The sequence below is a fragment of the Sparus aurata genome, chromosome 22 (assembly GCF_900880675.1).
Source record: "Sparus aurata chromosome 22, fSpaAur1.1, whole genome shotgun sequence".
Classification (NCBI taxonomy): domain Eukaryota; kingdom Metazoa; phylum Chordata; class Actinopteri; order Spariformes; family Sparidae; genus Sparus; species Sparus aurata.
Genome location: NC_044208.1, coordinates 30,743,300 through 30,768,479, shown reverse-complemented (window position 1 = coordinate 30,768,479; position 25,180 = coordinate 30,743,300). Strand labels below are relative to the sequence as shown.

Genomic DNA, 25,180 nt, shown 5'->3' with positions numbered 1-25,180 from the left:
CATTTGATCACATTGATATGTTTTTTTTTTGCTGCACTTCAGCTGTGACCTGAGATCAGTTCATCCTGCAGAACATAAAACTTATAACTTTGAGAAAAACGTCGCTACTGATCAAAGATATGAATCATCCAGTCAGCTGCCTGTCCGTCCAATCAGCAGGCTGCTGGGACCTCCTCTCCCTCTCCCTCCCGCCCGCCTCCTTTGCCCTCTCCTGGTCCTTCAGAGTCAGTCTGACTGAGCAGCTCAAAGTGAAGACATCATCATCATCAGCATCAACGTCACCAACAAACAGAACGAACATTAATTCTGCAGCAGCCAATCAGAGTCCAACTGGTGTTGATTGGTGAGCAGGTGCTGGTTGCCGTGACAATGGTGAGTGCAGTCCTAAGGATGATGGGAAATGTTTCTGTGTCGACTCTGACTCGTCCGAAAGAAATCCTGAAGGAGACGAAGAAAACCATCTACAGCAAACCTCCCCGAAACAAGATCAGCGCTGCGGTGAGTCTCTGAGATTTATTAACTCATTAATTTAACTAATCATTCAACTGAGAATATCATTAATGATCCAAATAACTGATTGAACAAGTGAGTCAATAACTAACTTACTGACAGAAACCGGTTTTGAGTCTCTGAGAGTGTTTGAAAGATACAAACAGAAGCGATGACGACAGTGCAGAAACTTTCAAGTGTTCATGGTTTTTTGTGTTTATCTTATTCTGGTGAAAAATCTGGCGTCAGATTATAAAAGAATGTGTGTGTTAAAGATGAATGAGGTTCAGATAACAAAGAGTCAGTTTATTCTTAAAACATCTTGAGTTGGTGGATTTTGTCAATAAAACATTTTATGACCAAACAAAACAACAAACTTTATGTTTCCTCTCAGTTGATTTGGATAAGAATATTTTCAGGTTAAAATCCAGAATAAAGACTGAAGACTGTAAAAGTCTGTCTGGTATCTTTCGTCCGCCTTCACCCTGATGATGTCATGTGATGTCCCTGACAGCTGTCTGATTTGTTGTTTACAAAAAGATGAAGCTCTGATTGGTTTTTAATTTATGTCTCTGACAGCAAAGTTTCTTCGTCATGTCTGTGTTCACGGTGGCCATGTTGACCCCAGCTGCCTGGATTCTTCATCACCTGCCGGAGTACCGCCAGAGGGCCCGCCAGAGACCCAAAACCTGAACATCATCATCTTCATCATCTTTTCATTTTGTCATGAATAGAAGTTGTTTTAAAATCTGCAGGTTTCAATATTAAAGTGTGAACACAGTTTTAATGCGACCGAAGCTTCTGCACACATCGTCTCACCTGAACAGAGCTGTCACTTCAAAATAAAAGCTTCCTGGCTCTCTTGTCGTGGTCTTTCATTGTGTCTTTCTAACCTGTTGAACTGGATGTTGGATCGTCTCTTCTTCTTCTCACTGTGGTACAAACAGGAAGTGAAGATAAAAATAAAGCTCCAGCCTGTGTGTTTGTGTTTGAGCAGGAAGTCTCTGTTTGTTTAGTTTACTCGGCTGGATTTTCAGAGTTAATCACTTCCTGTTTGACTACATCAGTTCCCACAGAGAGTCTGAGCTCACAGGAAGACAGACGTCTTCATCGTGTTTAAAGAAAATCTTCATCAGTTTCCATCCTGGACCAGAAGTGAGGGGACATGTTCATCATCATCATCATCATCATCATCATCATCATTATCTTCATGTCATAATGAAATTGTTTGTGTTCAGGAAAAAAAGGTAAATCTCAAATTTTCGTATTTAACTTAAAATACACTCTGGTTGTTATTGTTATTCAGTAATTTGGATGTCTTTTTCAGATTTTCAACCTGTGACTGGAGACACCGGCCAATCACAGTTCATGTCAGAGAGGGCAGTTCCCATTGGCTGTTCCACATCAGGTGACTCTTAACAGAAACTCAAACTGTTTCACATCTTTGAAAATTATATAAAACATAGAAAGTGTGTGAACAGACACACAGCTGCACACTCATCATGTATGATGTCATCAAGTGTGTGTGTGTGTGTGTGTGTTTGACCTTCGTGGTCATTTGTCCTTGAGTCTAAATTCTTCTAAAATAATAATCATTATCACACGGCTCTTCTTAATGCTGTAGAATGCTCCATTCACTTGAATGAGCCTTCCCAACGTTTGGCGGTCAATTATTTTCGTATAATTGAGCGTTGCTAAGCATATTTGACCGTCGTCAAGGAAAGTGGCCTTTTTGCCTCTGATTCATGTATTTCGTAAAATCTTTGCTCTGCAAGTAGTCCGGTCACTTTTCACCCCAGCGTCTTCAGTCGCTAAGCGTCAGCTGATCTGTAGTCTACTTCACATTAACTTTAATATTTTTGGAAAATACGGTGATTTCAACTCTTGCAAAAGGCTGAGTTGTCGTCACCGGTCAAGAAAAGAAAAAGAGAGGAAAGCAGCGAAGAGGGAGAAGAGAAATGGCGTCTGTTTGGCGAACTATATTTCTCTGCTGAAAAACACTATGAACAAATAAACTGTAAAAAGACACTGTGTCAAGTTTTCTTGTGTGTTGGCAAGTAACCGTGTAATAAGCGGGATGATGTGTAGAACAGCGGTCACTATCGGGAAAATATTTGTGATCCGGACCCCGACATAATCAATGAAGTCATCGTCAGACAAACACTAACAGATTGATCTGTTTAATTTCTGAGTGATTATTAACTAAGTCACACCTCATAAACAGACGGACCTGGTTCTGCAGCTCCTCATGTACAGAGTCCTCGCTGCAGCGGACCAGCTGCAGGCCGCCCTGGTCGTCCCCCCTTTCAATGCTGTCCTATTAATAAAGCCATAACAGGCCAAAATAAAAAGTAAAATAAAAAAAGACAAACCAAAGAGACGTGTCACCTCAAACATCACCTTTTAATTCACATCAAACAACGAACACGACGACACAGCTGAAAAACATGGAGGTCATATAGAGGTCATGTGACTCAGTTTCTACCGAACACTGGATATAAATCTTTGCTTATCTTCTCCAGATATTTGAATTATACATGCATCATACATCTGTTATACATGCACACACACACTCACACAGACAAGGCTCTCCAAATCCCAGCTAATCCACTGACAGCCAAATCTCAGTTCACTAATCAATTTAGTAGTATCCATGCTTACAAGTGGGAAAAAGAAAGTTACAGGAATATCAATTTATATGATAAATATATAAGATACAACAACAAATAAGAATGAAAAAGTGAGTGAGAAATGAGAAGAAAATAAGATAATGAAAATAATAATAGTAATAATAATAATAATAATAATAATAATAATGATAAAAATAAATGAATAAGAGTAAGAACAAACACAAAATAACACGAACAAGGAGTTTGCAAATGGGTTAGAAGTGATGCTTTGAAACCATGAAGTGAAGTAGTAGACCTAAGCTGGCATGGGAGATTATTCCAATCAGACGGAGCTTTGAACTGGAATGAACGGCGACCAAATTCTTTAAATATTCTAGGAGTGCGGAAAAAGAGGTGGTCAGTATGTCTTAGGTTGTATTAGATATCTTTTGTCTTTCATCAGGAACGCTTTAAATTGTAATTTTTATTGTATGTTCTCTTCAGCAGCTGATAGTTTGACTCTCATTTCACTCTGTAAATCACAGAGTTGTTGTTCCATCCTGTCTTTGTCTTCTTTCCTCAGATGGTCCTGAAAACCAGAAAACAGATAAATAATCAGTTTCTTTTTTATATACAAACATACATGAATACATATATACATATACATGTATATATATATGATCTGAAGATTGTATGACAGAGCAGGTGATTTGAGTGGATCCAGCCACTAGGGGGCGCTGCTGCACTCAATCAGGCTGAGTGCTGCTGATAGTGAGAGAGAGAAGAAGAAGTTTCTGCTTTGTTTCACTTGATCCGCCGTTTGTGGTTCAGTGTGCGTCCAGAGAAACGTAAGTTTTATTGTTTATTAACTGGATGCATTTTTCATTGTTTTAATATTTTGTCTGTTTATGAGTCTGCTAGTTGAGATTATATCTGGTACTTAAAGCCCCTGTACAGACTTTTCATTTAGTGTTGATTTTGGCGGCCCCGCTGGACGAAAGCGGTGGTGTTTTGCCGGAATGAAGACTGCATTTCCCATGAGCTCTAGCGCCCACTGTCGTGAAGACGTTTGTCTGGCCGGCGCGTGTAGATTTGTTTTGGAAACGTCAGAAAGACGACGGGACTTGCTTTGAAAACTTTTTTTTTTTTTTTTTTTAGCAGCTACCTGCAGCGTGCATATGGACGAGGTAATGTGTCTATTTGTATTTCTACTTAATATAATATGCCGCCGGTGAAACAAAGTAATGCTGCTGTTGCACTGCAATTTCCCAGCTATATATATATTACCAATGGTGCAACAGAGCTAGCGTTACAGCAAAGTCACAGTGATTGTGATGGATGTTTTGTTCTAAGTAAGAAACTGAATCATTTATAATGACAGAGGATATTACCGATGCATCGTTGCAGGTCGGCTGGGCTGATACACACAGCTGAAATGGATGCGTGATCTAAGACGTTTGTTGTCGCTTTCACGAGTGTAGTATCTAGAGCTAATCTAGTGGTAACGTTAGCCAGCTTTGTTGTAACAACATAAATTCATGTATTGCTGTAAACTACGTCCCGCATTACATTTCATAAATGAAATATAATTTACAAACCTGTCTAGGAGGAATCGGGCGAATTCTGGACCCGACCCTCCCTTCAAGCCCCGCAACTCTCTCCATCTCTGGAAGGAATCGCCAATGTTTATCTGTGTTTTAGCCCTAGCTCGATCGGATTCCCTCTTGGCCTTTCGTTGGTCTTCGGTTCGAATTCTTTTTCTTTTCTTTGTCTCATTATCAGCCATGACAAAAGTTTTAGCTCGGTTAGCATAGCTCGGTTAGCATAGCTGACTAGCGTAGCAGCAAAACAGCTATGCCGTATCCTGAATGTCGTCAGTTCCGGTCTGACTGCCGTAAATCGTTTCGTCAGTGGTCCGACCCGACCAAGGCCTTTCAGAGGTATAGAATTAGACTACTTAGAAAAAGCGTATCTTCACGCTGCTGGGCTCATTTGCTGTTGTAGGTAACAGAGACACATCAGCAGAAACCAGAGACTTTTGCATATCCAGTTAAAAACTCCGTACAGGGGCTTTAAGAGTGTATTTCTAGCAGTGTTGACTGTCACCGCTGATGGTTTAAATGGTCATTTATGTTATATTAATGCTGCTGGTTATTTCCTTTGTTGTCAGTTACATATATATGTGATATAATATCATGTTTATTACTTCTGTATATGATGTTTCATATATTTTCATGCTTATGATAATTAGATTATGATTTTGGATTGTGTGCTATGGTAAAGCATATTGTGAGCTGTTTATTGATGGCTGTTATTGTTTTGGTTCATTCCAGAACCACACACCACTTCTGTAAGTGTACACTGTTTACACTGGATTAAAGTGTTTCCTGCTTCATTCTTGATTTAAGTCTTGGGGGAACATCACAGACTGTGTTCTAACAGACACACACTTTGCGGTTACAAACCAGAGAAGCCAGTCTACAACCTTTAAACCTCCAACACTATAATTGAGACTGAAAGTGTAACACATTGAAAAGTATGATTCCATATTATCATTTGTTGTTACATTTCACTGAATCCTGACTGTTTGATATGTTTGATGTGTTTAATATGTGAATGATGTTTAATGTGTGTAATGTGCTGATGATGATGAAGAATCCCATCACTCATGTTTAGATGAAGAAATACAAAAAACAGATGATGAAATTACTGATATCAATAAAGTAATGTTGATTATGTTTGTACACATTTGTACTGAGTCTTGTAACTTGAAAACAGACTAAAGCTCATAAAATGAGATGTTGGTTCGTATCGACCGCTCACCTCTTCATGGCTTTATAACACACAGCGGAGAGGATCAATAATATGATAAATGATGTTGGGGTGAGGAAGAACATCAGGAGCGGGAGATGTTTAAAGGTTACATCCGGACCAGCAGAGGGCCACACTGAAACACAACAACACAGAAGAAGAAGAAGAACAACAGCAACATGGAGACACAGAAGAAGAAGAACTGAATCAACATGATGAACCTGAAGATGAACAGACAGAAATCATTAAAAGGTTTGAGGTGTGTTTACCTGTGAAGGTAAGCTCTCTAAGAGGAGGAGGAGGAGGAGGAGGAGGAGGAGGAGGAGGAAACAGGATGTAAGAATACCTGCAACTCATCTCCATAGCAACGTCAGGACACGCCCCCAAACTCATCTGCAGGCAGCCAGACAGGAAATTGAAATCACGCGTTTTAATAACAAGGTATTAGAAAACAATTAGTTATTATTATTATTAGTGTTAATAATGATAATAATAATAATAATAAGAAGAAGAAAGGTTCAACTTTTTAGCCGCAGTGCGACTCGATGAGATCGACCAGTCAGGAAACAATGTGCCCAACAGGAAAGGTGTCGTTTGCACCTGCAGACAGTAATCAGGACTGAATCTAGTGGACTGTAAATACTTACTGTGAATTTAATTAGAAATACTGAAATGACATAACTCAACTAGTCATTAACACTCATTTGTAATAAGTGACTTGTACAGAACTCAGTTAACTTGATCTTGTGTTATTTACACAAAGCAAGTATTTGGAAAAGATGCTGGATTTTCAGCAGTGGGATGTAACTAAGTACATCACTCCTGTACTTAGTTACTCGACACATTAGAGGGAGCTGCTGTACTTCAGCACCCTGTATGTGTTCATGCTACTTTCTACCTGAACTCCACGACATTATGGGGAAATCGTGTTTTTACATCACTTCTTATCTGACAATGTCTTTTAGAACGTATGAAAACAAACTACCCAACAGTTTATACAAGAGCAGCTGAAAGGATTAGTCGATTAATCAGTTAATCAAAGACTAAATAGTAATTAATTAGTGTCTGTGTTGCTCAGCGCTTGTATTTTAAAATTATAAAAACTAAAGTCATAGCGAATATCAAGCCACTTTTCCAAAGGCATCAGCAGAATCTTTTCATCAAAGAGCCGTCTGTGTTGTTTTTGAATGTTTCCAGTCGGCTGCTCTTAAATCATCAGGAGTGAAGGATCTATGTCCTGTCACACATCAGATTCAATCAGACATCAGACTCCGCCTCCACCTGCCGCTTTACGTTGCAGTCACGTCCAAGTGAAGCCGGACGTCACTGTAACTGCAGGCGCTATTGTTGCCAGCAGCTCTGGGATTGTTGTGATGCAGATGAATTAATCAATAGAGAAACCATTAAAATATCACATCAATACAAAGTAACAATGTGGAGATTATCAGCTGTTTCTGCTGCATGAGTGAAAAGGAAACTGAAGCTGTTGATCTGATTTTTACTGAGAATGATGAAGTTTGAAATCATTTAGTTCGAAGCACAAAGAGTAAAGTTGTGTCAGATAGAAGTTAATAACAAGACTATTGAACCCAACAGACACCGCAATGTCGACTCTATCGCTGAGATACATTAACACAGGTGACATCATACTGTGTCAATGTGTTATAGACATTACATCAATATTTCATATATTTAATTTATGTAGGTCACAGACTGAACCAGTTCTCACCTGGAAGAGTCCAATGATCCAAGCGAGGAAAAACCTCAGCAGCATCATTTCCACAATCCACATCAGACCTGAATCCACATCAGACCTGAATCCACATCAGACCTGAATCCACATCAGACCTGAATCCACATCAGTCCAGAGGCTGTATCGTTCAGCATCCTGCTCATCCTGAAACAGTTCAGTTTGTCTGTTTCTGGTCTGAGTCTGAGGTCTCAGAAAGGAGGAGAATGGTGGATGGGGGGGTTGAGAAGCATTTCTATGATGTCACATGATTTTACGTCTGGTTATTAAAGTTAATTAAAACAGTCTGACAGTTTTACAGTCGGCTGCAGACACACAGTTTCCTCTTGTTGATCATCAATCAAAGACTATTAATAACTGCTCAGCTAACGATGAGGTAATAATGGATTGTGTCTGGCCTGATATTTTATATCCAACACATTCAAACAATGAAGGAAAATGTGCTGCAGTATGTCATGAAGCAGGAGATTATGATAACAGTTAAACATGTTTCACTTCATAAAGATGTGATGAAAATACAAGAGACCAGTTGAAGGTAAAACTGCTATAACTGGTAAATATCTTGGAATTAAAAATGTTCATTATCCACACTAAATGAGTCATTTTTATTACACTGTCCTGTTGCTATGTGACATCGTATGGAGGCCCCTGAGGGTTATGGAGAGAATTTATTTTCTTTGCATTCTCTTGCAATACTTTTGAGGAATACCAACCAAATTACGAGGTAACTCAGAAGTAATCCTAAAAACATTCTGGTTACGACCATAAGGGGGCGCTGTACCTGCCTGCTCTGTTGAGTGGGGATGATAGAACACATGAAGTAATTTGTTTGTTTCAAAGTGTCTTTTTCTGCCCCTAAAATTATTTTCTTCTTTCCACAAACTATTAGAATTTTATTTTGTAGATTAGGGTTAGGCTTATCTTTGTTTGCTATCTGTGTACCTATCTCTGTAAGCGACTTCGGGTCCTTGAAAAGCGCTATATAAATTAAATGAATTATTATTATTATATTCTTTGTTGTCTTGTTTTACATTCCACTTCCTGTCTTTGTCTTTTTTTCTGCTCAGCTGTTTTGTTAGTTAATAAGTCTCTGTGTTTTTGTTGGTTCATCTGTGTTCCTGTGTCTGTTCCTCAGTTCTGTGTTTGCTGCTCTTGTGTCTGGTGATTTCATGATTGTTCTCAGTTTTATGGTTGTCTCAACACGTCGGCTCAGCGCGGCAGGGATTTACATCTCCATGACAACAGAACTACCTGTGTGAAGGTGTGTCTGTACCTGATGACTGGTCTTGTGTCAGAGGAACAACTGTAAATCCTCTTCCTCATATCGAAGAAGAGCCGCTAGCAAAGCTCCGCCAAATCAGTCACACGTTTATTTTCCTGTAACCTCTTCACCATAAAAGTCCTCCATTATTAAGTTATTTAAAAGCTTTTATCATAAAGCAGGAAATGAAAATCAGGAAATGTTTATACCAGCAGGAACTAAATACGACTCCTGAAACAAAACGAAACAGTTAAATACAGCAGAGATGGGGAAGTAGGAACAGGGAAACTGGAGAGAAACTAAACTTCAAACCACAACAATACAGTTAGAATCTCTAAAATGACTGAGAGACACTTTAAAACGTCTCTCTGTTCTCTGCTGCTAACTCTGTGTCTCTGTCACTTTGTTTGAGTTCAACTGATGTAACACAACTTTTCCTGTAATTTGCAATTATTCTTTTGCAAAACAATCACCCTGCTTTTCTTACTCAACTTCTCTATTCTGTTTCCTATGTTTCTGTAAAGTCAGGTTGTCCTTTTGAGAAATAAAGGTTTTCATCAGCAACATCCTGACTGAAATGTTGCTTTAAAGTCACTTTAAAACTTTTGTAGTTATTTGACTTTCCAACTCGAAATGTTAACCGTCACTGAAATCTGATCTCTTTAAGTTAAAAATATACGAAACAGACAGAAGGAGCTCAGTTGAGTCAAAGAGTTTGCCAACAGAAACAGATTAGAGTGATCATCCTGTTGTAAATAGAGCAGCTCTGCGGTCCTTCAGGGAGCTGGGAGTGGTCTAGCGTCGGTTCTGGGTGTTGATTTGAACATGTGGGGAGTCTGGCTGATCTTTGGAGAGTTGATTCAGAGGAGTTGATGATTTGTTTCTTTGAACAAGTGGAGAATGAAAAAGACGGACTTCCTACCTGTGGACAGGTGTATGTAGCTTCTGTGGGAAAAGGACAGGTCCTGTTTTCTCAGGTGAGTACTGTGAAAATAAAAGGGGAAAACATCCAAGCAGTTGAATACTTTTGATAGGCCCTGATGGCTCTGAGACACAAATATAATAAGAGAATGTAAAGGCAGCAAGGGTGTATTGTAGTTTGTGCAAAGACAATAAATATTAATCAAATATACATATCAATAAATGTATGAAAACGTCAATAAAAGTGATGGAAGTCTACTGATTGAAATGAAAACTGTTTTTCCTGTTTCAAAACAGACTCTGAACCAAAACCAAGCCCTGCCTAACTTTCTGTTTGGTACAGAAACAATTGTGGCTTTAATGAATTAGATGGATACAGTCAAATATTAAAATGTCAGTGTAACATCAGCTGGCTGATTTGCCCATGTATGTTTTTAGTAGAGGTCGACAGATTAATCGTTTTGGCCGATAAATCCGCGCTGATAGGACATTGGCTCCGATAGTGGCCGATGGCTGCAGTTCTTTTCTACAGCACCATAAACTGCTTCTTCTCTGCCCTGCTCTCTGTCTCTCTGATCACTGAGGGCGGGGCTGCTCTTCACACACACACACACACACACACACACACACAGAGCATGGGAAAGAGAGAGATGGGGCGTGAGAAGTGACCCAGGTGGAGACGGCGACGCGTTATTGTAAGTGCAATAAAATGTCAAACGAAAAGTCAACGAACATAACTTCCTTGGCGGAGGCAATAAGTACCACTTGTTCAACAAGCATCAACGCGCATAAACAGCGACATTTCCACCAGCACGTTTTACGCGACCACAGTTAAGCTAACAATTAACAACTTATTAAGAACACGCTAAAATGAAAGCTGTCTGTGTGTAGTCTGTTCATCTTAGTTTGCCATGAATCTTAACATTTGGCAATTTCTTGTAAACTTTAGCTGCTGGCGGAGACAAACCAGCCCCCCTCCAGATTTATGTATTTATTTTGGTATTTATTACTTTGAGTTTGATGTTCACTTTGAGATTTTATATATTTGGATATTTATTACTTTGACTTAGCTGTTCAGTAAAACAGTTGCTGCTAATATAGTCAAAGATTGTTCATTTCCAACAGTGTTAATATTGGCCGATTAATCGGCTATCGGCTATTTCCTGCTCCAAACTATCGTTATTATATCGGTCTTTAAAAATCCACTATCGGTCGACCTCTAGTTTTTAGTACACTACCAGAGAAGTTATTAGAACCAGCAGCTTCACTCATAATCACTCTCAGCAGGATTTTTTCATCAACACTATGGTTCATGACAGTAGCCATTCCTCTAAAGGGGAGGAGACTTAACTGCTGAACCTTTGTTGAGGAAATCAAAGTGAGAAAAACTGTGTTCTGCTGGTCCATCAAGTTGGCCTTCCTCATAATGGGGTCAGCTGTGTTAGTAGCCTCTGATATTTTGAAAATTACAAAATATATCTAAAAACATACTTTCTTTCATATATTGGCAGGGAAGATAGATGGCGACACCTGAACAGGTACTCTTGGGAACTCTGGAGGATTTGGGAGAGGATGACTTTAAAAAATTCAAGTGGCTCCTGCAGCAGGAGGGGGTCCTGGAAGGCTTCCCAACAATGAGAAAGAGCCGACTTGAGAATGCAGACAGGATGGACACAGTGGATCAGATGGTGCAGACCTACTGTATAAACACCATCAAAGTGACCAGAATGGTTTTGGGGGAGATAAATCAGAATGTTCTTGTGGAGGAATTATCAAACACCATCTCAGAACCTACAGGTAGATCATTACAATATGTAAAAAAATAATGATGTATATTGTGTAATTTTACATCTCATAACAGACTATTTACATGTACTTGAAATGTACATGAAAATGATAACAAATATAGTAGAAATACATATATTGATTTTACCCTCCTGATATAATAAAAATCCACTTTGGTAGAGTCACCCAAGGCAAAATAGTACCAGATGAGGAGTCTCGGTTCAAGGCAAATTAAATTAATTTAATATAATAATGTGCTTAAGGATCTGGAAATGTTTTTGATGACTCACATTTACTGTGGTGTTATCTCAGTTGTGTTATCTAATTTTGATTCATTCAGAGATTCTCACTGAGTGCCAGTGTAAACTCAAAACCAACCTGAAGAAGAAGTTTGAATGTGTGTTTGAGAAAATCACAAAAGCGGGAAGTTCTAAACCTCTCCACGAGATCTACACTGAGATCTACATCATGATGGAAGAAACAGGAGAGGTCAACATGGAACATGAGGTTAGACAGATTGAAAATGCAACCTGGAAATCAGAAACACAGGAAACAAGAATCAGATGTGAGGACATCTTTCAAGCATCAACTGGAGGAGATGAACCAATCAGAACAGTGATGACAAAGGGAGTGGCTGGCATTGGGAAAACAGTCTTAACGCAGAAGTTCACTCTAGACTGGGCTGAAGACAAAGACAACCAGGACATACAGTTCACATTTCCATTCACTTTCAGAGAGCTGAATGTGCTGAAAGAGAAAAAGTACAGCTTGGTGGAACTTGTTCATCACTTCTTCACTGAAACCAAAGAAGCAGGAATCTGCAGGTTTGAAGAGTTCCAGGTTGTGTTTATCTTTGACGGTCTGGATGAATGTCGACTTCCTCTAAACTTCTACAACACTGAGATACTGACTGATGTTACAGAGTCCACCTCAGTGGATGTGCTGCTGACAAACCTCATCAGGGGGAAACTGCTTCCCTCTGCTCGCCTCTGGATAACCACACGACCTGCAGCAGCCAACCAGATCCCTCCTGAGTGTATTGACATGGTGACAGAGGTCAGAGGGTTCACTGACCCACAGAAGGAGGAGTACTTCAGGAAGAGATTCAGAGATGAGGAGCAGGCCAGCAGAATCATCTCCCACATCAAGACATCACGAAGCCTCCACATCATGTGCCACATCCCAGTCTTCTGCTGGATCACTGCTACAGTTCTGAAGAACATGTTTAAAACCAGAGAGGGAGGAGAGCTGCCCAAGACCCTGACTCAGATGTACATCCACTTCCTGGTGGTTCAGTCCAAAGTGAAGAATGTCAAGTATCACGGAGGAGCTGAGAGAGATCCACACTGGACTCCAGAGAGCAGGAAGATGATCGAGTCTCTGGGAAAACTGGCTTTTGAGCAGCTGCAGAAAGGAAACCTGATCTTCTATGAATCAGACCTGACAGAGTGTGGCATCGATATCAGAGCAGCCTCAGTGTACTCAGGAGTGTTCACAGAGATCTTTAAAGAGGAGAGTGAACTGTACCAGGACAAGGTGTTCTGCTTCGTCCATCTGAGTGTGCAGGAGTTTCTGGCTGCTCTTCATGTCCATCTGACGTTCATCAACTCTGGAGTCAATCTGCTGGCAGAAGCAACATGGAGGTCTAAATTATTTAGAAATAAACCTAAACCTACTCATCTCTACCTGAGTGCTGTGAAGAAGGCCTTACAGAGTCCAAAAGGACACCTGGACTTGTTCCTCCGCTTCCTCCTGGGTCTTTCACTGGAGACCAATCAAAATCTCTTACGAGGTCTGCTGACAGAGACAGGAAGTAGCTCAGAGACCAATCAGGAAACAGTCCAGTACATCAAGAAGAAGATCAGTGAGAATCAGTCTCCTGAGAGAAGCATCAATCTGTTCCACTGTCTGAATGAACTGAATGATGGTTCTTTAGTGGAGGAGATCCAACAGTACCTGAGTTCAGGAAGTCTCTCCACAGATAAACTGTCTCCTGCTCAGTGGTCAGCTCTGGGCTTTATCTTACTGTCATCAGAAAAAGATCTGGATGTGTTTGACCTGAAGAAATACTCTGCTTCAGAGGAGGTTCTTCTGAGGCTGCTGCCAGTGGTCAAAGCCTCCAAAAAAGCTCTGTAAGTGGAATGGTATTAGATAATTATACTACATCCAAAATGCAAGTCATTCATTTGACATAAAATAAAATGTACTGTATGTGTAATGTATGTTGTTTTGTCTTCTTCAGGCTGAGTGGCTGTAACCTGTCAAAGAGAAGCTGTGAAGCTCTGTCCTCAATTCTCGTCTCCCAGTTCTCTAGTCTGAGAGAGCTGGACCTGAGTAACAACAACCTACAGGATTCAGGAGTGAAGCTGCTGTCAACGGGACTGAAGAGTCCACACTGTGAACTGGAAACTCTCAGGTCAGGATTTATGAGATTGTTACATAGATATCTATTTTTAACAATTGGTTTACATTGAAAGTATGTGTGTGTGGCTTGAGGGGAGGGATTTGCAACAACACTTTTTTGTTAGAAATAAAGAAAAGTTTGCTCATGGATTTTACTTTCTTTCATTACATTTGTTCTTAAGTCTTTGTCCATGAAATATTTTTGAATTTCTGGAGCCAGTTTATGGATAACTTTCAAAATCATGAATTAAAAACACTGGTAACTCAATTCATCTGTTTGTTTCTTTCTTTTTTACATGTAAATGGTTTTTGATGACTAATTCCAGTCTGTCAGGCTGTCTGGTCACAGAGGAAGGCTGTTCTGCTTTGGCCTCAGCTCTGAGCTCTAATCCCTCCCATCTGAAAGAACTGGACTTGAGATACAATCATCCAGGAGACTCAGGAGTGAAGCTACTTTCTGCTAGACTGGAGGATCCAGACTGGAGACTAGACACGTTCTGGTACAAGAGCTTACATACACTTTCTCTGTTACACTAAGAAGCTTACTAAATGTTACTATTTAGATAATACAAGATAACATGCTGGGCTGGCTATTTCTCTTCTTCCAGGGTGGACCACGGTGGAGAACAGAGACTTACACCTGGACTGAGGAAATGTAAGCAGTGACACTGAGTTTTGGGTTTTGGGTTTTTGAGGTTGGGGGGAGGCATCCAGTTTTGGGTTATATAATAGGCTAGTGATTTTCTTTTTAATCTTGCTGCTGCTGCAATGAAATAATCATGAAAGAAAATCACTAATTCTACAATCACTCATCTGATCCACTACCTCAATACCGTTGCGGTCATTGTTGCTGCGCACCATGCTTGTTATTTTATTCGTGAAACCCAATCTGCCCCCATCTTCCTCAAGGAGAGGAAGAGAGAGTAAGGTGGTGCTTGGACAAGAGGGGACCCATGATGTGATTATCATAGTTAACAATAATGCAGTGCAATATTGATTCAGACATTTCATACACAAGACATATAAAACATGGAACTATAGATGTGTAATTAACCCACGTTGGACCCTTTAGGAGTCAGTTGTCAATCTATGCATCTGTTTCAGAGAATCCAGTCTGCACTTCAGACAATTATGTGATAAAACAGATAATTGCAGACTAAGTCTTGTCAACTTTATAGATTTTTTTTTTACTTTAGACTTTTATTCATCCCACATTGAGGAAATTCACTTGTGACAGTAGCAGGTAGACAGACATATAATAAGTACAAGGGTCATTAAAAGAAGTAGACTTAATAATACTAAAAAAAGATCAAGATAAGAGAAAGAAAATATGTATGTAAAAAAAAATTGTATTATTGCACAAGATAATTGCACAAGATGTTGGAGGTAGATGACAACCTCTCTCCACCAGGCCCAGACACACCCAATCAACATCAATGAACTAGTAAATAGAGAGTGACGCACTCGGCTGGATATTTGTAGGAAACAGTCACAAAAACAGAGGTTAAAGAAATGCTAGATTGTGGTATTTTGTTGTACTTGTAAAACAGAACTGTTACCAAAACCACAGTAAGAGAGAGCATGAAACAGTAACTGTAAGCTGAGGCCACACAAAATGTGACAAAGTCAACACAGTTTCCAAACAAATTTATAGTTATAGTACTGTCTACATTCCCTAACTCACACAAGGAGGAGAAACAGGTCAAATTTAAACTGAGTTAAATTAAAGGCCCCGAATGTGTTGCAGTCCAGATAACTCACTCTCACACGGTGTGCTCATGTGAGGGACATGATATGTGACAGAGTAAAGCTGCCCTTCTGATCTCTGGATAGTGACAACCTTTCATTTGATACAATTGGGAATACTGAATTGCAGATCTACTACAATGCTCAGATCATTACATTACTTTGCATCATGATGTTGCGAATGAAAATCGCTGTTGGACTGACAGCACCAGTGAGTGTAAGTTTAGATCCAGTTAGATTTATGAGAACAGAATAGACAATATAGTCGTTAAGTTATATTTAAAGCAACATTATGTCGAAATTGGCATTTTGTGCAATTAAGCACCCATCACAGTTTCTGGGTGCGACACCACTGTTGTTGCAAAGACATCCCATGTCTGTTACAATTTGTCAGCTGTAATGTAGAAGCTAACTACAAACAAAACTTATCACATCATAACAATGCTATCATCAAAATGACTTTGAAGATGTTAGTCAATGGTAACAAAATTATAAAAATGTTGTTATAAAGAATGATCTATAACTTGTATTTGCTGATAACCTGCTGCTGTGTTGTGTTTTTTTTCTCTCTATCAGATTTCTGTGAACTCACAGTCGACACAAACGCAGTGAACAGAAAACTCAAACTGTCTGACAACAACAAGAAGGTGACATATGTGAGACAGAAGCAGCCATATCCTGATCATCCAGAGAGATTTGATCCCTGGCCTCAGCTTCTGTGTAGAACTGGTCTGACTGGTCGATGTTACTGGGAGGTCGAGTGGAGAGGAGAGGTTGATGTAGCAGTGACTTACAGAGGAATCAGAAGGAGAGGATTCAGTAAAGACTGTTTGTTTGGAGGGAATGATCAGTCCTGGAGTCTGAAGTGCTCCAATAGTGATGGTTATTCTGTCTGGTACAATAACAGAGGAACAGTCCTCCCTCACTCCTCCTCCTCCTCATTCTTCTCCTCCTCTTCCTCCTCCTTCTTCTCCTCTGGTAGAGTAGCACTGTATGTGGACTGTCCTGCTGGCACTCTGTCCTTCTACAGAGTCTCCTCTGACTCACTGATCCACCTCCACACCTTCAACACCACATTCACTGAACCTCTTTATCCTGGGTTTGGGTTTGGGATCACCAGGACAACTGACTCCTCAGTGTCTCTGTGTTCAATGTAGGAGGAAAAGTCTCCTGCTATGTACAGAAATACTCACAATATAAACAGCTGCTGAAATAACTGTTTAACCTGTGTACTAACACACAATGTTCACTGATGATATAGCTATTTATATCTGTTCACTTAAGTTTTAATTCCTGTTTTAATTCCACGATTCATTATTAAGCTGGGTAGATTGTTAGTGGTTACTGAACACGGTTCAATTATTATGCACTGTTTACTATTGTTTAAGAACACTGACACTGTATATTGAATGTCAACCAATTATTGTGTAAAACACATCTCAGGGATGAGAAACCTAATGTAGCAAACTAATAAAGATAATGAACTGTTCACTGCAGGTTAGTGTGTATCAAGCAGAGGAGAATTTGTGACTGAGACTAACTGACCTGCTAAGAACAGTACTAGTAGACCTGGCTGGCTCGCCAGAATTTATTTGGCAGGGTTTCACTTCCTGTGAGGCGATCTAAGCCGAGCCTTGTGAATGAAACTTTCTCTTCATTAACTGTGAGCAAGAAGACAACTGTCACCAAGTTAAATCAGTGATCAGAAATGTTTCAGAGATCCTTTATTACAAGGCTTTTCAAAGGCCAGACTGCAAGTCTTTTCCGTGGATCCATTAATTGTTAGTGATGTTGAATACGCAACATAGCTCAAGAGAATTTACAGCAGTCTGGTTCATGGATGTGGTTTCAGTGTGGCTTATATCCCTGTCATTGATGTTGTGGGGACTTTAACCACTAAAGAGAGTAGTGAGCACAAACACAAACATAATGCTCAGTGACAGAGCTCAACCTACATAAAGTTACAATGGACACGTAATGCAGTGGATACAGGAACACGAACAACTGGAACTAACTACATTTGAATAAAGTGAAAGCAGTACATTGGACAACGAACAGGATATCGATCCAGACAATAACTTCTTCTCTACCATAAACAACACATGCTATTACTACAATAATGATCAGTATAATGATAATGTTATGGCAAAGGATAAACTATATATAATCCACTTCAATAGCCGAAGTTTATATACAAACTTTAACAGCATCAGGGATTATCTGCACACATTCCAACAGCCATTTAACATAATCGCTATTTCTGAAACCTGGATTACCACTGAAAATTACCACTTGTATATATACAAGCACGTATATGTGGGTGGTATGTGTGTATGTAGATATATATATATTAATTTCATTTAGACAGGGGTGAGAGCTAACAAGCTATGCTTCTTCTCACTCCTTTTCGAATATGTTATTTGTTTTACTTTTTATCAATGTTATTTTGCTTCCTCAAAATCTTCATTTCCATATTATGTTGTGTAAATAATCTGTTAAATAGCAATCAGGAAGCCGTGTTCCATTTTGCATATTCGGAATAAATAAAAAAAAAAAAAACTGCTGAGTTCATGCCTGTTACACTGCAGAATTTGCTGTCAGCTTGGAAGTCATGGATCTAATATGTTTCTACAACTGCTGTAAATGTAGTTGTAGAATATGTTTGAGTTGACATCTTGGAAGACTCTCTGCAACACTGATTTAATATAAAACTGTGCTGAGCTATTCGGCCATGTTTCGGTGTTGTTTATCTCCATAAATCTGTCTATGCTTCCCTCCTCTGCTGTCTCTCTCTGTGCTGGAGTTTGACATACTCAGGAGGACTTCATGGACCATTCAGGAGCACATCTCAAACTCTGAAAGCTACATTACTACGTATGGCAAGGGATACCTGTTCCGACAGGGGTCCCATGGTGCATTCATTGCTCCTAAAAAAAAGTATTATTGACAGTTGTTGCAAAGACATGACAAAGATTTATTTTAACCCCAGACAATATGGTTTTAACACAAATAAGTTTTCAATGGACATCCTTATGTTGTTGCCAAAGTTATGTATACAGATGCTTTTGAATGCATAAGATTCTCACATATCTTGTCTACATGATGATGAACTCTGCAGCTTTTTTTGTCACACGTGTTGTGTTTTTGTTTCACTTTCCAAGGAAATGCACACAAATCATTATAGTTCTTTACTTACCTATTCACACTAACTTTGTGCATAAAAAATAGTAATAGTGCTGAGGTGGAAAAACAGTCCAAGTTCAGGCCTCTGAAAACCCATTTAAACGATATATCACAAGGTTTGAAATTTCACTGACTACAGGTTAACCGCAGTTCATGAATTGGGGAGGGATGGATGTATTAAGTCCAAGGTTGAGATGCTGACATTTGCATCCAGTATGTGGTTAGGTTTGGACATCAAATCACTTTGGTTAAGATTAACACCTTCATTTTGGTGAAAACGGGAGAATCAGAATTCTACCTTTTGGGATTAATGTACATAGACATTGAAAATGCATGCCAATGTAAGCTATATGATAATGCAAAATACCAGAGCCCTTGAATTAGCTCACTTAAACATAGCCAGTCTAAAATATGTAATTTCAGACAAATACATAAGATCAATATGCTCAAAAAGGAAAAAATGATCTGTTTGAATCTGTTCTTTTGAGTGTTTAGTACAGTTAATGGTGTATGAACTTGTTCATCATCATTTTGTCATTTAAATTCATTATTTGCATTAAAAGTAATGTGTATGTGTCATATTTACATTTCACTCAGGTAATTTCATTTTCATTCAGTGTGTTAGAAGTTTGAAAGGGAATATTAAGTTAAAACATAATTCTTAGAAGGATTTGTAAACAGTAATTCTTACATTTGTGATCAAACTGCTGCTCCTCCATTACATGTTTCTGAACTGAGCTGATCTTTGGCTTATTAAATATTTGGCACCATCTGGTGGACAGACAGTAGAACTACATCATCTGATGTGTGATTTACTGACTGGTTCCGACGTCACTCTGATGTTTTCTAGATTAGGACACTGAAGTTATGAGAGTATGAGGATGTGAGATGCACAGAGACACCAGGGCTGACCAGGAAGAAACAAGCAGCTTCTTCTCTCCCAGTGTTTCCTCCACACATGAAGCTGGAAAGTGTCTGTAAGTTGACCTGAGGTGAGTTCAGCAGGTGGGAATCCTACCAGACAGATGTGTACATGTTTGATCATCACCATCACTTTTGTTTGTGCTGTAGATATGTATTTGTTGCAAGTAAAAATATTCTGGAGGTGTTCAAAATATCATCTTACCAGCACTAACATAGACTTGCTTTCCCGTTAATAATAACCTTTATTTAATCAGGATCGAATTCACACTGTTTCTAAAGTTTACACAGTTCATGTCTCAAGAATCAGATGACAGGTGGTTACTGTGGTTTCTATTCTCATGACAGTCATCACGTAAAACAACAAACAGGGTGGTCATCTACACTCCGAATGAGGAAGTTACAATCTGCTATGGTTTAATAACTATATGTGGACACAGCTTCTCACATCTTAGAGGCACGTGAGTCTTTAATATGACAGTTACCATGATAACATAAAACTTCAACATTTTGGATTTAGTTTATTCTGCCAGGATAATCCACTATCTATCAATACTAGGTGCATGTAGTAGGGTGTGAGTAACAGACAGTGATGCAATGTGGAAAAGGTCCAGGGAAAAGTGTGAACTAAAGACAAGACACAGTGGATCAGATGGATCAGGCCTACGGTATAAACACCATGAAAGTGACCAGAATACTTTTGGGGAAAATGAATCAGAATGATCTGGGTGAGAAATTATTAAACAGCATCTCAGAGCCTTCAGCCACACGTCATTAAAAAAAGGATGTGACAGAATAATAATTTGCATATTATAGAATCATGCATCTTAACAATTTTATAATATTATAACAGTGACTTCTTTAATGACCTCGCCGGCTGTAAATTATGAAGTAAGTAATAGCTCCTGATAGGGTCGCCCAAGGCAAATTAGGGTCTCTAAGGGTCAGACCAAGAATGATTTAAAAGATCTTAATTAGGACTATCCTTGAAAGAAAGCTGTGACCGAACAGAAGAAAGCTCTAGAGAAGCCATTTTGTAAATCTGAATGAAATGGCCAGTGTGTAGTGGTAGGTTGTAGACTCAAAACTCAAGCAATATATAGATAGCTTTGAGATACAGATTGGTCTAGCAACAAGATATAGTGTCTTAATCTGCAAGAATTTTCATCTAAATTTTGAGATCCGGAAATGTTTTGATGACTCACATTTACTGTGGTATCCTCTCTTTTCTGTAATCTAATTTTTGCTCATTCAGAAATTCGTGCTGAGTGCCAGGGTAAACTCAAAATCAACCTGAAGAAGAGGTTTCAACTGCTCTTTGAGAAAATCACAAAAGCAGGACATTCGATATTGCTAAATGAGATCTACACTGAGATCGATACCTTGATGGAAGAAACAGGAGAGGTCAACATGGAACATGAGGTCAGACAGAGTGAAACAACAACATGGAAACCAGCAACACAGGAAACAATAATCAATTGTAAAGACATCTTTAAAGCCTCACCTGGAAGAGATGAACCAATCAGAAGAGTGATGACAAAGGGACTGGCTGGCATCGGGAAAACAATCTTAACACAGAAGTTCACTCTGGACTGGGCTGAAGACAAAGCCAACCAGGACATACAGTTCACATTTCCATTCTCTTTCAGAGAGCTGAATGTGCTGAAAGAGAAAAAATACAGCTTGGTGGAACTTGTTCATCACTTCTTCACTGAAACCAAAGAAATCTGCAGGTTTGAAGAGTTCCAAGTTGTTTTCATCATTGACGGTCTGGATGAATGTCGACTTCCTCTGGATTTCCTCAACACTGAGATTCTGACTGACGTTAGAGAGTCCACCTCAGTGGATGTGCTGCTGACAAACCTCATCAGGGGGAAACTGCTTCCCTCTGCTCGCCTCTGGATAACCACACGACCTGCAGCAGCCAACCAGATCCCTCCTGAGTGTGTTGACATGGTGACAGAGGTCAGAGGCTTCACTGACCCACAGAAGGAGGAGTACTTCAGGAAGAGATTCAGAGACAAGAAGCAGGCCAGCAGAATCATCTCCCACATCAAGACACCACGAAGCCTCCACATCATGTGCCACATCCCAGTCTTCTGCTGGATCACTGCTACAGTTCTGAAGAACATGTTTAAAACCAGAGAGGGAGGAGAGCTGCCCAAGACCCTGACTCAGATGTACATCCACTTCCTGGTGGTTCAGTCCAAAGTGAAGAATGTCAAGTATCACGGAGGAGCTGAGAGAGATCCACACTGGACTCCAGAGAGTAGGAAGATGATTGAGTCTCTGGGAAAACTGGCTTTTGAGCAGCTGCAGAAAGGAAACCTGATCTTTTATGAATCAGACCTGACAGAGTGTGGCATCGATATCAGAGCAGCCTCAGTGTACTCAGGAGTGTTCACAGAGATCTTTAAAGAGGAGAGTGAACTGTACCAGGACAAGGTGTTCTGCTTCATCCATCTGAGTGTTCAGGAGTTTCTGGCTGCTCTTCATGTCCATCTGACATTCATCAACTCTGGAGTCAATCTGCTGGCAGAAGCATCATGGTGGTCTAAATTATTTAGAAATAAACCCAAACCTACAGATCTCTACCAGAGTGCTGTGAAGAAGGCCTTACAGAGTTCAAATGGACACCTGGACTTGTTCCTCTGCTTCCTCCTGGTTCTTTCATTGGAGACCAATCAAAATCTCCTATGAGGTCTGCTGACAGAGACAGGAAGTAGCTCAGAGACCAATCAGGAAACAGTCCAGTACATCAAGAAGAAGATCAGTGAGAATCTGTCTCCAAAGAGAAGCATCAATCTGTTCCACTGTCTGAATGAACTGAATGATGGTTCTCTAGTGGAGGAGATCCAACAGTACCTGAGATCAGGAAGTCTCTCTACAGATAAACTGTCTCCTGCTCAGTGGTCAGCTCTGGTCTTCATCTTACTGTCATCAGAAGAAGATCTGGATGTGTTTGACCTGAAGAAATACTCTGCTTCAGAGGAAGCTCTTCTGAGGCTGCTGCCAGTGGTCAAAGCCTCAAAGACAGCTCTGTAGGTGGATTCATCATTGGCAGAGCCTGCCTTACCAAATTTGTTTCAAAAGATGATGACTAAAACATTTTGCTTTTGCATTTGATTTCTGATTCTTTTTCAGACTTAGTGACTGTAACCTCTCACAGAGAAGTTGTGAAGCACTGTCTTCAGTTCTCAGCTCCCAGTTCTCTAGTCTGAGAGAGCTGGACCTGAGTAACAACGACCTGCAGGATTCAGGAGTGAAGCTGCTGTCTTCTGGACTGAAAAATTCACACTGTAAACTAAAAACTCTCAGGTTGGGATTCAGCTGTTTGTTATAATCTGATAATTTTTTTAGACTTGCATTAGTGGTGTTAAAAAAACTTGACACCTGGAGGATATTTGTCTCGCTGAACCTTCTAAAAAATAGCGTAAACATAAAAAAAAACAAATGACCGTTGCTAGCTGAAAAATATTAATTTGTGTTTGAAGTGCGTGGCTTTAACATTCATTTTTTAAATATATGTGTGTACGATGTCTGCAATCAAGCACATAGATTTGTTGTTCGGTTCTTGTAGCCAAAACATTTTTTAATTTCTGAAAGCACTTAATCAAAATGTTTTTAATGAACAAAATAAAAACAATTATCAACTCAAGTCATCTATTAATATTGATATTATTTGACTTTAAATGCATTAATTCCAGACTGTCAGGCTGTCTGATCACAGAGCAAGGCTGTGCTGCTCTGGCCTCAGCTCTGAACTCCAACCCCTCCCATCTTAGAGAGCTGGACCTGAGCTACAATCATCCAGGAGACTCAGGAGTGAAGCTGGTGTTTGCAATAAAACACAATCCAGACGGGAGTCTGAAAACACTTTTGTATGAAAAGTCACACAATGTTTATGTTACACTGACAAACTATGGAACACTGATAATGTTGCATGTAGCAGACAGGACTCATGTTGGACATTAAATCACTAACTATATAAATACTTCTGTTTTTATAACACAAGAGAATGTGCTGGATTGACTTTGTTTCCACTTCCAGGGTGGACCATGGTGGAGAACAGAGACTGAAACCTGGTCTGAAGAAGTGTGAGTGTGGATTTAGGGTTGATATATGTAACCAAAACAGCACACAATTAAGTAAATGTTTTAAAATGTTCATAATTGTAGAATTTACACATTAAAAACCCACAGGCAACAGAATACGCAACAAATTTAGCATTTTGAAGATATACAATGAATATAAGTTATACAATACAGTTTTTCAGTAGTCTTTAATTAATCTATAACTTAATGAAAATGAAAATAAAAAACATATAATTGAATAAAGAAAAACTTGTATTTGCTGATAAGCTGCTGCTTTGTTGTGTCTTTTTCTCTCCATCAGATTTCTGTGAACTCACAGTCGACACAAACACAGTGAACGGACGTCTCAAACTGTCTGACAACAACAAGGAGGTGACAGTGGTAAGAGAGAAGCAGCCATATTCTGATCATCCAGAGAGGTTTGATTACTTCTGGCAGCTGCTGTGTAGAACTGGTCTGACTGGTCGCTGTTACTGGGAGGTCGAATGGAGAGGAGAGGTTTATATAACAGTGACATACAGAGGAATCAGAAGGAAAGGAAGCAGTTCTGACTGCTTGTTTGGATTGAATGACCAGTCCTGGAGTCTGAAGTGCTCTGATGATGAAGAGTATTTCTGTGTCCTTCACAATAACAAAAAAACAGTCCTCCCTGTCTCCTCCTCTGACTACGGTAGAGTAGCAGTGTATGTGGACTGTCCTGCTGGCAATCTGTCCTTCTACAGAGTCTCCTCTGACTCACTGATCCTCCTCCATACCTTCAACACCACATTCACTGAACCTCTTTATCCTGGGTTTGGGTTCTGGTCTGGTTCCTCAGTGACTCTGTGTTCAGTGTAAAGAGTCTCCTCCTGTGCACAGTTTATTCATAGAGGATAACATGCTGATACAGAAGGACATGCTGACCTGCTATGAACAGTACCACACCCTGATATGGCAATGAATATATTTTACAACTTGCTGTTGTAAAAAGCTTCACCCTTGTTATTATGACAATGGACTCATGTCTCACTACCATTAGGAAAAAGGGATACATGTGTATGAATAACAGGAAAAGGGGAGTGCAATGATAGGATGGTGAGAACACCCAGTGTGCCTAATAAAATCCAAAACTGACCCCAAGCAGAAATCCAGGGAAAGGTATAGCAATGTCAAACTGATGTGAGACAATGGAAAGTGCGGGGGACATGTCCCTTATCTGTGTCCTCTG

The 25,180-nt window shown here is 39.7% G+C and overlaps 1 protein-coding gene and 1 pseudogene across 1 annotated transcript; both read left to right on the top strand.

The window, feature by feature from the left end:
* The first annotated feature begins 208 nt into the window (after positions 1-208).
* Positions 209-1,352, top strand: LOC115574357 (cytochrome c oxidase subunit 8A, mitochondrial). The gene is made up of 2 exons (XM_030405850.1): positions 209-498; positions 1,069-1,352. Exons 1-2 carry the CDS (start codon positions 370-372, stop codon positions 1,180-1,182), a joined length of 243 nt encoding a protein of 80 aa, XP_030261710.1. The 5' UTR covers positions 209-369; the 3' UTR covers positions 1,183-1,352.
* Positions 1,353-9,788: 8,436 nt separating this feature from the next.
* On the top strand, positions 9,789-25,180 carry LOC115574087 (NLR family CARD domain-containing protein 3-like; annotated as a pseudogene).